The 12594-nt window shown below is 41.2% G+C and overlaps 2 protein-coding genes across 2 annotated transcripts in view; both read left to right on the top strand.

The window, feature by feature from the left end:
• LOC115623258 (frizzled-2) overlaps window positions 1-8502 on the top strand; it is a 121292-nt gene extending 112790 nt beyond the window's left edge. Inside the window, exon 6 of the mRNA XM_030517528.1 lies at window positions 4316-8502. Within this exon, the coding sequence (XP_030373388.1) occupies window positions 4493-6604 (2112 nt within the window). The 5' untranslated portion in view covers window positions 4316-4492 and the 3' untranslated portion in view covers window positions 6605-8502. The remainder of the gene's footprint in view (window positions 1-4315) is intronic.
• LOC115622322 (acanthoscurrin-2-like) lies at window positions 6632-6991 on the top strand. Its single transcript, XM_030516229.1, has one exon. It carries the CDS (start codon window positions 6632-6634, stop codon window positions 6989-6991), a length of 360 nt encoding a protein of 119 aa, XP_030372089.1.
• Window positions 8503-12594: the final 4092 nt, after the last annotated feature.

The following is a 12594-nucleotide window of genomic DNA, read 5'->3' on the forward strand; positions in this document are numbered from 1 at the left end:
GCAATACAGTCTCTCCCTTTTTCTCTCTCTCTCTCTCTCTCTCTCTCTCTCTCTCTCTGTAGGCTTTTTTCTCTCTTTGCTGCAACTTCAACGGAAACTCGAGTGCTTAGCAAATATGGAGGAACTCGGCACTGCGACTCCATCATGATCCCTCGGTTATGCGTTTAAGCTTTTCGTGTCGTCGTCTGTTGGCTGTCGGCTGTCGTTTGTCGGTTGTCGTCGTCGCATTCGAGAGCTTGAACAAACATCGTTGAGACTTGTTGGCAGCGTGATTTTTTATAAATTCTGGGCAACGCCAACAGCTTGACTTGGTCGACTCGTAGGAATCGTCATAGTCGTCGTCGTTGACGCACCTCTTTAGTCCATGATTTGCAAAAATGCAGTGGAACGTCGACGTCGGCGGCTTAGTGTTACTGTTTATTCCCGCTGTTGTTGCTGTTCTTGTTGTTGCTAGTTGGCTTAGCATCGCTTCCAATAATAATTTGTTACTCGTAACGAGCTTTGCTCGACCGAGCTCGTCCCGCCGCCTTGTTAACAATTAAATAAACAATATGAGTCGCATATTTTCTCAGGCCACGCTCTCAAATATCGTAAGCATACTACTTGTATATACGAGCATATAGTACTCGTATGTATAACAATAAGCAGCAGCAAAAAAAAGAAAAAAAAAGAAAAAAGTAAAACAACAAATCACTAAATAAACATGTGAGCCAGCAAATCAAATACAAACATTTTGCCTACCACTTTCCATGGCCATCCACTGCCTACCACTTGAGACATTTTTCTCTATTAAAAATAATATTTATGCATTTTCTCTTTGGGTTCGACAACGAGGCACGTTTGCTATTATTTCTGAGCCATTTCCCATGAACACATGAACATATGTACTTATTAGTTGCCCGCTCGGACCCCAAGCAATCGACATACCGACGAGGATGGGCCCTTGACACTGTAACAACATTAGCAACAACAACAGGATGGGCGTATATTGTTGTTGTTGTAGTTGTCGCTGTTATTTTTGGGCCGTTACAAGTGTTTTCGGCTACCTTGAGTGCACGGCTTTTGTCGAACCAATTCGGTTTCTGTTGTTTTTGTTTTTGTATTTGTTTTTCTTTGCGTCTGCTAGCAGGCTAGTCATCGATTTTGGTCACGTTCTGCATTTAAATATGTTTGGCTGACTCGCATACTTTGGAGAGTGCAACAAACTGCTTTCTGCCGCAAGTTAAGGAATCCAATTAATAGACTTGTGTACAAGTAGGTATAGGTTTGCTTTAATTTGTCGCTTCTTGAATTAATTGTGAAGCAGCGTTCGAAACATAGGTCGTTTATTAAATGTTTTCGTGGAATATATATATTAATTAATAATTATTTATTACACTCGTAATTCTCTCGGAATTTGTGGAAAAAAAGTTTTAAAAATATGAGCAGCGATCCAAAGAAAAGGTTTTGCTTTGCAACACTGGCAATGAACTAGCGGGAATGTTACAATTGGGATTTCGATCCATGAGTACTCGGTTCGAATCACGCCGCAACCATCATGATAAGAGCATAATATTTAATAATTGTCCAACTTAGGACAGAAAGATCAAGCAAGATTTATAACCTGAACATAAAGATGCCTCGCTTTGCAGCACTGGCAATAGAGCTGGCTTTTGGCGCGACATTTGATATGCAACGCGCCTGGCATTCTTTCTCACAGCATTATCTCGCGCCCCTTTGTCTTTCGTGCGCCCACATTTCAGATATTGTATTTCAACATTTATTTTTGGAGCTGCGCAAAAGCAATGCAACACCCCCCGAGAAATGCCTGCACGCTTTTCCATTTCCCGAAAAGTATTTACTTAATTATTTTGAAGTGCTCGGTAAACATTTTTACACGAAAAATGTTTCAGCTGGCGTCGCCAACACGGCCATACATATCGGCCAACTCGGCGATGGCAATCAACGATGGCCTGGCACCCTTTTACAGGAGCACTTGAATCAAGTTCATTTGGATTGCGTGTATAGTATGTGTGTGTGTGTGTGTGTGTGTGTGTGTGTGTAGGATGGTGGGTGTGACACACAAATGTTATTAATTAAAATGTCACTTATTTAAGCAGCTATGTGCGCTGGCACTTGCCAAATAGTTCAACTATTTTGCGCAGCTTCCAAGAAGTTCAGGACATGTTCGCTGTGTCTATGCCTGGCAGTGTTTTCGGGCTGCATTTTGTTCTTAAAGCTGTCGAACCGTAGAAGATTTTGTTTCGATTTTGTAGACCACACACAACACAGCCAACAGCCCAGAGCCAGCAGCCTATGCTAGCCACAAAAGCCACAAATATGTCACTTGACACTTGTCTGATGTGCCTGAGTTTTGTGTATCTCGTAGATAAATTTTTGCTTTAAAACAGTAGCTGCTTAAACGCCCTTCACTTTTTGCCACCCCAGTGGTAGAAGCTCCAACAACAAAAACAACAACAACTTGTCCATCTGTCAATTTGGTGAGCCCTTCTCCATCTACATCTCGGTCTTGGTCTTGGCGTCGAGCTCAGTTTCATTGCTGGCTTGGTTTCGTTTTTGCAGCTGCTCTCGGATCGCGTTGACCACAAAATTTTGGTATTGATATCATGTTCCGATGCTGCCCACATCTCTTGCCAATGACTGACTGGCTGACACAGTTAACAAGGTGTTGGCCATATAATTTGCAGGCCGCTTTGTTGCTGCTTGCTGACAGCTGCCTGCTCGGAATTTGCACTCGAACTTGCACTTCAGTCCATGGTGCACAGTGGTCCAGTTTCTGGCGTATATTCATTTTAATTGACACAAACACTGGCTTTGTGATGACCCCTTACCCTCGGACGAACTATGAAGGTGTTAAGAATTTTGTTTGATGTTTTTTATAAAAAAGAACCCTCTCGGATGAACGTCCAAGGTGTTAAGAAATGTATTTGATGTTTTTTATATAAAAGAACATTTGTGGAAACAGGAAGAATAATTATTGTTTACCACAACTGCTTAACCACTAATTTTCTATTCAATACGAACATTTTTTTATTTATTAATGTACCCTTTAATTAAATATAGCTCCACACGTGATATTAGACTTATAGCTATAGCGGATTAAAAAGCGCGTCGAAAATCGGTATTAACAGCCAGCTTTGAGCTTTTAGCTCAGCCTTATTCTTCCAACTGATTTGGATTTGAAAAACATAGTATTAATATTAATAAAATCGATACTAGTTGAAGGAACGACCACTTCTTTAATATCAATATAATTTCGATGTCGCGTAGTATGAAAGGAATATATGCTATAGTTCCGAAATATATCAGAAATTCAATGAAAGCTACTATTTGTAAACATTGCAGGGATTGGTTATGAAAAACTTCTCGATAAAACATTGTGATTTCATCCTTAAATAATAGGGCTTGGGATAGCTCAAACCAGCTAGAAGGAAACCCACGATCAGAGTTCGATCCTTGAGTAGGCACTCGGCTAAAATCAAGCCGCAAGCATCACGACGATAGCATGATTAAAAAATATCAGAATTATCATAAAATTTTACTGTCCAATCGAGGACAGTTCTTAAATAATGCCGAGAGATTTACAAAAAAGCACGTGAAATAATACTTCAAGTGCTTTCCGTCGTTTATAGGTATAATTTGTGATTGCTTGATATTCTCAGAGTGTGTTAGTTTTAAGCACTGATTTAAATGGGAACTCTAGTTACTACCGTTTGTCCAATTTGATTTACTTCCGGCCCACTGTGCCGTTTTGCGGGCATGCTTCGCTGAGCCTCTGAGCTGATACACTTGACTAGTCATCCAGTGGGGTTTGATACTTGGACGTGTGAGTAAAGTGAGCAATTGTCTTGAATTAATTTCTGCTTCATCACACGCCAGCGAGTGTGTATTCGTTCTATTCCCCCTCCCCCTCCCCCATCCTGCCATTAAACACTCACTCGTTTACACCCTTTCCGAACAAACAGTTTGATCAAGAATGTCAGCGGCCACAATGTCGCCATTGTCGTTGAGTCGTTTGTCGCCGCTTGCGACTGTCAAATTTAATAAAAGTCTGTGATTTTGATTGATGCGCCTCTTGGTCAGCAGGCCCATGGGCCTATGCAGCATCAGCAGTTGGCAAAGCAAATATTGACAATGGGCTCGGACTCTCTCTCTCTCCCCAGCTTCCACTTTGTTAAGGGCGGAAGGGTTGGACAGAACATGTCAGCCGCCGAGTGCCTTCAATTGAGGCGATTCAAATGAGAGAGGACTAGTTGCTAGTTGTGCCACACACATTTCGACTAATGGTCACCCACTTTTCGTCTTCTCTTTGCAGCTACTACTCCACGTCAGTTGTCGAGCGTTGACAATTTGACGCGACGCAGTGGAAACTCGTCAAGTTCGTAAAACTTTGCGCATTGGACAAAGCGCTGCCAAGGCAGACGCAACACGCTGCAGCCGCAGGAAGCTGAACCACCAACGAACAACCCAGAGGATAAGCAACACAAACAAAATGAAAACGATGGCAACCCACACACAATTAGCGGCAGCAACTCCCAGCTGGCATACAAGTAGATCAGTGCGGAGCATGCTTTGCCTGCTGCTCCTTGGAGCAATGGCTCGAGCTGACAGCCCACAGCACATGACGGATAATGGAGGTGGCTTGGGGGGCCACATGGGTGGCATGGGCATGGTTCCACACTCCATGGAGGTGAGTCCGGCGCCGGGCTATGGCGTGCCTGCCATACCCAAGGACCCCAACTCGCGCTGCGAGGAGATCACGATACCAATGTGTCGCGGCATTGGCTACAACATGACCTCGTTTCCCAACGAGATGAACCACGAGACACAGGACGAGGCGGGCCTGGAGGTGCATCAGTTTTGGCCGCTGGTGGAGATCAAGTGCTCGCCCGACTTAAAGTTCTTCCTCTGCTCAATGTACACGCCCATCTGTCTGGAGGACTATCACAAGCCGCTGCCAGTGTGTCGCTCGGTTTGCGAGCGTGCGCGCTCCGGCTGCGCCCCCATCATGCAGCAGTACAGCTTCGAGTGGCCGGAGCGAATGGCCTGCGAGCATTTGCCGTTGCACGGTGATTCCGAGAATCTGTGCATGGAGCAGCCCTCGTATACGGAGGCGGGCAGTGGCGGCAGCGGCTCAGGCGGCAGTGGTTCGAGTGGCAGCTCTGGCGGCGGAAAACGCAAGCAGGGCGGCCAGAGCGGCTCCGGCTCTGGGTCGGGCACTACACAGAAGTGCAAGGGCAAGGGCAATTCAAAAAACTGCCAAAATTCCCTAGGAGAAAGGGCAAACGCAAAGGAGTGCAGCTGCTCGTGCCGCCAGCCACTCATCGTCCTGGGGAAGGAGCAGCTGCTACAGCAGCCATCGATGCATCATCACTGGTACATGAACCTCACTGTGCAAAGGATCGCCGGCGTACCAAACTGCGCCATACCATGCAAGGGTCCGTTCTTCAGCAACGACGAAAAGGACTTCGCCGGCCTGTGGATCGCCCTGTGGTCGGGTCTATGCTTCTGCAGCACCCTCATGACCCTAACCACATTCATCATAGACACCGAAAGGTTTAAATATCCGGAGCGGCCCATTGTCTTTCTCTCGGCCTGCTATTTCATGGTGGCCGTCGGCTATCTGTCCCGCAACTTTCTGCAGAACGAGGAGATCGCCTGCGATGGACGTCTGCTGCGCGAAAGCTCTACCGGGCCGCACTCCTGTACGCTGGTCTTTCTGCTCACTTACTTCTTTGGCATGGCCTCCTCGATTTGGTGGGTCATCCTGAGCTTCACCTGGTTCCTAGCAGCCGGTCTAAAGTGGGGCAATGAGGCTATCACCAAACACTCGCAGTACTTCCATTTGGCCGCTTGGTTGATACCCACAGTCCAGTCTGTGGCCGTCATCTTGCTGTCCGCAGTCGATGGAGATCCCATACTGGGAATCTGCTACGTGGGCAACCTAAATCCGGATCACCTGAAGACCTTTGTGCTGGCGCCTCTCTTCGTCTATTTGGTAATTGGCACCACCTTCCTAATGGCCGGCTTTGTTTCGCTCTTCCGCATTCGATCCGTGATCAAGCAACAGGGCGGAGTGGGTGCCGGCGTTAAGGCGGACAAGCTGGAGAAGCTCATGATACGCATTGGCATCTTCTCGGTGCTCTACACCGTCCCAGCGACTATTGTCATCGGCTGCTATCTGTACGAGGCGGCCTATTTCGAAGATTGGATCAAATCGCTGGCATGCCCGTGTGCCCAGGTAAAGGGTCCGGGTAAGAAACCTCTCTACTCAGTGCTCATGCTGAAGTACTTCATGGCATTGGCGGTGGGAATCACGTCGGGTGTTTGGATCTGGTCGGGCAAGACACTTGAGAGCTGGCGTCGGTTCTGGCGACGTTTATTCGGCGCGCCCGATCGCACTGGAGCCAATCAGGCGCTGATCAAGCAACGGCCACCCATACCACATCCCTATGCTGGCTCCGGAATGGGCATGCCAGTGGGCTCGGCTGCGGGGTCGCTTTTGGCCACACCCTACACACAAGGCGGTGCCTCGGTGGCCTCCACTAGCCACCATCATCTGCACCACCATGTTCTCAAGCAGCCAGCGGCCAGTCACGTATGACATGGAGAGTCAGGAGGAGCTTCAACCATGGGTGGTGGCGGCGGCGGCAGTACGATTGGCGGCGGCAGCGTGCTAGGCGGACACGGCACACTAATGAGCACGGCGGGCATGAGCAATAGTACGGTTGGCGGTGGCGGTATGTCTGGTATGGGAGCTCCTCCTGGCAGCTTGTTACACGGAGGTGGGGTGGGCGGTGCTAACGGAGCGCCCGGCAATGTGGGCGTCTATGGCAATGGCAATGGTGTTGGTGTGGGCGCAAGTGGGGGCCAGAGTACAGCGCCCGGGTCGGTAATAGACTCGCGGGCTGTCTCAGTGGTGGTTACTTTGCCCGGCGGGCAGGGCTCCCAGCATCCGGGGCAGGCATTGAGCGACTACGGTCCCATATAGTTAATGGTACGCCCGGACACGGCGCACTGGGTCTCAACGAGCAGCTTCAGTCAGTTGTAAGGCCATCAGTTTTTCTCTCACTCTCACTCTCTCACTTAATCTCTCGCTCTCTCACTCATTCACTCACTCACTCGCGCACTCACTGTCTCTTTTTTAATCAAAGGTTTAAGCAACGCCATATTACTTTTGTAGCTGTAGTTTGTTAGAGCGCAGGCATTAAAACGAAACTATTTGTATAACATTCTAGTCCAAAAACCTTTGAGAAACAGCAGAAGAAGCAGAAGAAAACGTAGTATATGTAGAAGAACAAAATAAGATGATGAAGAAGAAGAAGCATGCCAGCAAAGAGCGAATGGGGAGTGGAAGAAACGCTCTGGAACTTTCGAGAGCGCAATAGAGTTGAAGGCACAGCTGAGAAGGCGCGCGTGGTCTAAACCATTGGCTATATGAACATATGTATGTCCCCGATTGATTTTTCATTTTTTCCATTACTTTTTCCAACGAAATAGACTGAAAACAAAAAATATGCGTATACCTAAATAAATAGTTTTTACGACCGTACAGCAAGCAGCAATAGATGCCCATACGAATTAAAATACACGTAAAATAAAACGTAATCAAAAGGAGCAAAGAACTCTGCGCGAGTAAATGCCACTGCCAAGTCAGAGCCACGAGCCATATTTCGAAATTACAACTAACATTTAAAGTAACTTACTACTTACTATTAACCTAAACATTACACAGTTCGAATGCGTTAAAGCACACACAGGAAGTAGGAGTAGGAGTGGAGGACAAAGAATCGGGGCAGATGGGCAACATTATCAAAAGATTGCCCGATTGCACGGTACATATAATGAGAACCATTTGTAAATTATTTTCTATCTATAAGGCGTCGCACTAAAATTAAGTTACAATTTATACACAAACACACATACACACACACACACACACACACCCTTTTCTGTAAATACTTCTATGAAGCGTAGTTTGTAAACGTTTTTTTAAAACTAAAAAGCCGAAACAAAAACTATGCCTAAACTATAACACATAAACTTAAATTAAACTTACATTTTAGTAATTGCATTTTAGCGTCGGAAATCTACAAAAACGAACCCAACAACAACAGCAACAACAACTGCATTTAAGCTCAAAAAATTGAATTTAATTTTTAAAAACCCGCTAGAAAATAAATTGCCAACAATTGCAGCTGACGCAGGGCATTATGCATTTAGGCCGCAAACGATTGTATAAAGTAAACAAAAAATAAATAAACCTATGTATTAGTAATATAATTAAACATAGCGTTAGATTTACAAAACAAACAAAAAATGAAAGTGTGAAACAAAACAAAGAAAATATCTATTATGCATTAACAACTATTGTATTTAAATTTAATATTTATATATGAAGCGACATTAAGCGGTCAGCATTTCGCATTAAAAACACAAAATATTTCTTGAAAAAACAACAAAAGTAAATATATATATATAAATATATAGCAACGATGTGTATAATGTTTTAGCAGCTATATAGTATTTAAATATTTCCATAAGCATGAAACAAAATATACAAGAGTTGTAATAAAACATATTAAACCAAATTTTTCGTTCTCTTTTCGTTTTTATTCATTTCAATTGATGGTCACACAGACAAATTCTTTGCACACAATTTCAACTAGACTCATGGGAGTGTCAACTTATTGATTTGACGGATTTGTGGGCAAATTATTTGCCTGTCTGGCCGTAGCTTACGTTTTCTGCTCTTTTGTTTGAAGTAAGTACAGAGTTAACGAATTACTATTTCTGTTGCGTTTTATTTGTTGTGTATTTTCACAATTAGCTTGTTTGAGTTGTTTCTGTTTTTAGCACTAATAACCCCTCAACACTTATACGTATCATTAAAACGAAGCTCTCCAAGTAAAACGAACAAACGAACGAACGATCCAACGATCGATCGATAACCAAAAATGTAAACTTTAATTAGCAAATTTCTCTACACGTCGTACAAGCAGTACAATACAATGTTTAATACGCATATTGAAAGAATGAGGAGGGAGAGAAGGAAACATTAAAATACGCTATTCGATGTTGTTGATAAGCTTACAAAATTATTGCTAAAGTAGTGTTTAGTTTTATTGTAAGAAGACAGCTGGGAGAGCAGTGTCAGCTCCTTGGCCGAGTGTTTTACTTTTGGGCGTACATAGCAAACGCTTCGATCTAAATCTATCTTATAAAAGGCAAAACATACTTATTAAAGGCTAAAGTGTAACAAATATACGTAAATGAAAAGTCAAACAAAATGGCAGCAATGTAAAAAAAAAAACGAGAAAAAATTCGAACGGGCGTCACAGTTAAGGGCAACAATTCGAATGAAAAATTGAAACCTTTTACGTTTAGGCAACTGTTTTGATTTTTTGTGATTGAAATTTATTTACTATATATTAAAACTAAATTTTACGGAAATTGATTGCAATTTGCAAATGTATACGATTTTTTAATTTTGAGAAAATGAAAATGTATGTTTAAAATATAATATACCTATGTACTCGTACTTCTTGCAAAGATTGGAATGTGGAGCGAGGAGGCATGGCAGTCGGTTGTGCCGTCTGCCACCTGCCAGTGATGAAGTCAGTTGAAGTTACACAAAGGAAAACTTAACGTCAAGAGTAGTTGTGAATTGTATTTTGTGAAATGTAATTATATATATAAAAACAAAAAAATTATATATACAATACATATTTATATATATTTAAGAGAGGGAGCGCCATGAAAAGCATCAGATACTTTAGCAGTTGAACGCAACAGATATTATTTTATTTACAAACAAAACATGCATTTTAAAAATTACTATAAAATACGCAGTTCAGTGAAACAAATTGGTTTTCTAAGCACATGGCATAAACGAATACACACATATAGTACCAGTATATAGTATTCATGTATGGCACCCCAATGAATTTCCAATTATTTTCAAGCGACTCAACAGCACGAATCAAGACAAAAATCAAACAATATACCAGCAATGAGATAACAAATAATACGAAATACATTTGTAATTGAACGAGAAGAAACTTAAAATAAAATTTAATTATATAAAATTCGTGTTTTACTCAGAAATCGTGATTGAGTTCTCTTCAGATATATGCTCTTATCTCATATGGTTCCTAATTAAAATAAGGTGAGTTAAATATTGCAGAATTGCTTCGACAACACTGAATCGGTTCCAGATTTAACAAGTGGAGAAGCTAAAGTCGGATATCCCGACTATGAAATACTCTCTACATATTTATATATGTGTAATAATTATAGAGTTAAAAAAATTAAGGACTTTAAAAAAAAAAATCAAGAAAGGAATGCCAAAGTCGAGCGGGCTCAACTCTTAAATACCAAGTACCTTCTCTCAAAACGAAGGTAAACATTTTAAATTTTAAAATAAAAAAAAAAATTTTATATATTAAAGTTTTTAAAAAATATAATCAATAATTACATACATAATTGGAAACATATGTGTGAAGTACAGAATTAAGTCAACAAACAGCAACAAAAACAACAATTATTGCTAGAGATTACAGAGATATTACAATTATTGCTATAACTGTTTACCAAATTTGAGTTAAAAATTCCAAGAATTACGGGAGTTATAGAAAATCGTCAACAGCGGGAGATCTTTGCGTTCATACAAATAGACGGACAGATACACAGAGGGACAGACGAACATGGCTATATCGACTCTTCTTGTCATCCTGATCAGGAATATATATACTTTGTGGGGTCTGCCACGCCTCCTTCTGCCTGTTACATTTTTCACCGCGCACAAACATAATATACTCTTGTACATTTCATATACAGAGAATGCAAATAAAATAAATAAAGTCCAAATTAATTTCTTTAATTTAATTCTTAAACCGAAAAAAAGGAATCAGCTCGACTTGCCAATTATTTATTATGCATAATTGTGTCTTACATGCTGACTTCATTACCTAACTTTTTTAAGAGAATTCGTACGCTCTCTTGCGTTTCTGATTGATCTAACGGAGCTCGATCCCCTAACGCCAACTTGTTGGTATGTCTTCATACAACAGACTCAATACACAAATATAGGCCAGTTAGCAATCTGTTATACAACATTTTCGGCAAGTTCTGTAAATTGAGTTTTTTTCTTTCTTTTTTTTTTGTGAATCTGTTATGTTATGACATTTCGTCTGCCACTGTGAGTGAGACCCATTCATAAAATCATTAATATAAATCGCTTCGTACTTACATTTGCATACAGATTAGCGATCGCTTTAATTAAAAATTATTTTCATATTGATAATTTACTTATAAAAATCACATTTACAGACACTTAAAAAAAATAACAAAAAATATGGGCACTGCGCACTTACATACAAATGAATTGCGATCACTTTAATTAAAAATTATTTTCAAATTGAACACCTTTACTTATTTAAATCACATTTACAAGCACTTAAAAAAATAAATAAAAAAAATTGGCACAACAAAAGGCACTGCGCAATTTATTTGAAATCACGAACACACACATACACACATAAGTATGTATGTGTGTACGCAGCACATTAATCGCGCGGCAGTTTAGCATTAATAAACACATATTTTGCACACTTCACCCACAACTGAATATGTATTTACATATGATTTGACATAACTTTTCTATTATTTAAACTATTAATTAAACATTTTTCGGCAACTCCAAACACAAACGGCGCGACGCGTTCAACAGGTCGCGAAAAACTAAGCCTTGCATTGCAAGCTGCAAGCAGAATGCTCTCGTAAGAATGTAAAAGTGAAAGCAAGGAATCAAAAACCATAACTGTAAATTCGATCGCGCAACTGCCATACGCATTTTTTCATGCTTATTATGTCGCATTAATGAACACATATTTTGCACACTTCACACACAAATTAATATGTACATAATTACATAATTTTTCTAATGTTTAAAGTTTAAACTATTAATTAAACATTTTATCAGAGTTTTCGGCAACTCCAAACACAAACGGCGCGACGCGTTCAACAGGTCGCGAAAAACTAAGCCTTGCATTGCAGCTGCAAGCAGAATGCTCTCGTACGAATGTAGAAGTGAAAGCAAGGAATCAAAAACCATAACTGTAAATTCGCTCGCGCAACTGCCATACACATTTTTTCATGCTTATTATGTCGCATTAATGAACACATATTTTACACACTTCACGCTCAAATTAATATGTACATATACTTTTACATAATTTTTCTAATGTTTAAACTATTAATTAAACGTTTTATTAGAGTTTTCGGCAACTCCAAACACAAACGGCGCGACGCGTTCAACAGGTCGCGAAAAACTAAGCCTTGCATTGCAGCTGCAAGCAGAATGTTCTCGTAAGAATATAAAAGTGAAAGCAAGGAATCAAAAATCATAACTGTAAATTCGCTCGCGCAACTGCCATACGCATTTTTCATGCTTATTATGTCGCATTAATGAACACATATTTTGCACACTTCACACACAAATTAATATGTACATAATTACATAATTTTTCTAATATTTAAACTATTAATTAAACATTCGCTCGCGCAACTGCCATGCGTATTTCGTTTCAAACT

This window comes from Scaptodrosophila lebanonensis, unplaced genomic scaffold (assembly GCF_003285725.1).
Source record: "Scaptodrosophila lebanonensis strain 11010-0011.00,11010-0021.00 unplaced genomic scaffold, SlebRS2 tig00000043-arrow-pilon, whole genome shotgun sequence".
NCBI classification, from domain to species: Eukaryota; Metazoa; Arthropoda; class Insecta; order Diptera; family Drosophilidae; genus Scaptodrosophila; species Scaptodrosophila lebanonensis.

Excerpts from the sequence above, each read along its gene's own strand:
- LOC115622322 (XM_030516229.1), top strand. The coding sequence starts at position 6,632 with ATGGGTGGTGGCGGCGGCGGCAGTACGATTGGCGGCGGCAGCGTGCTA.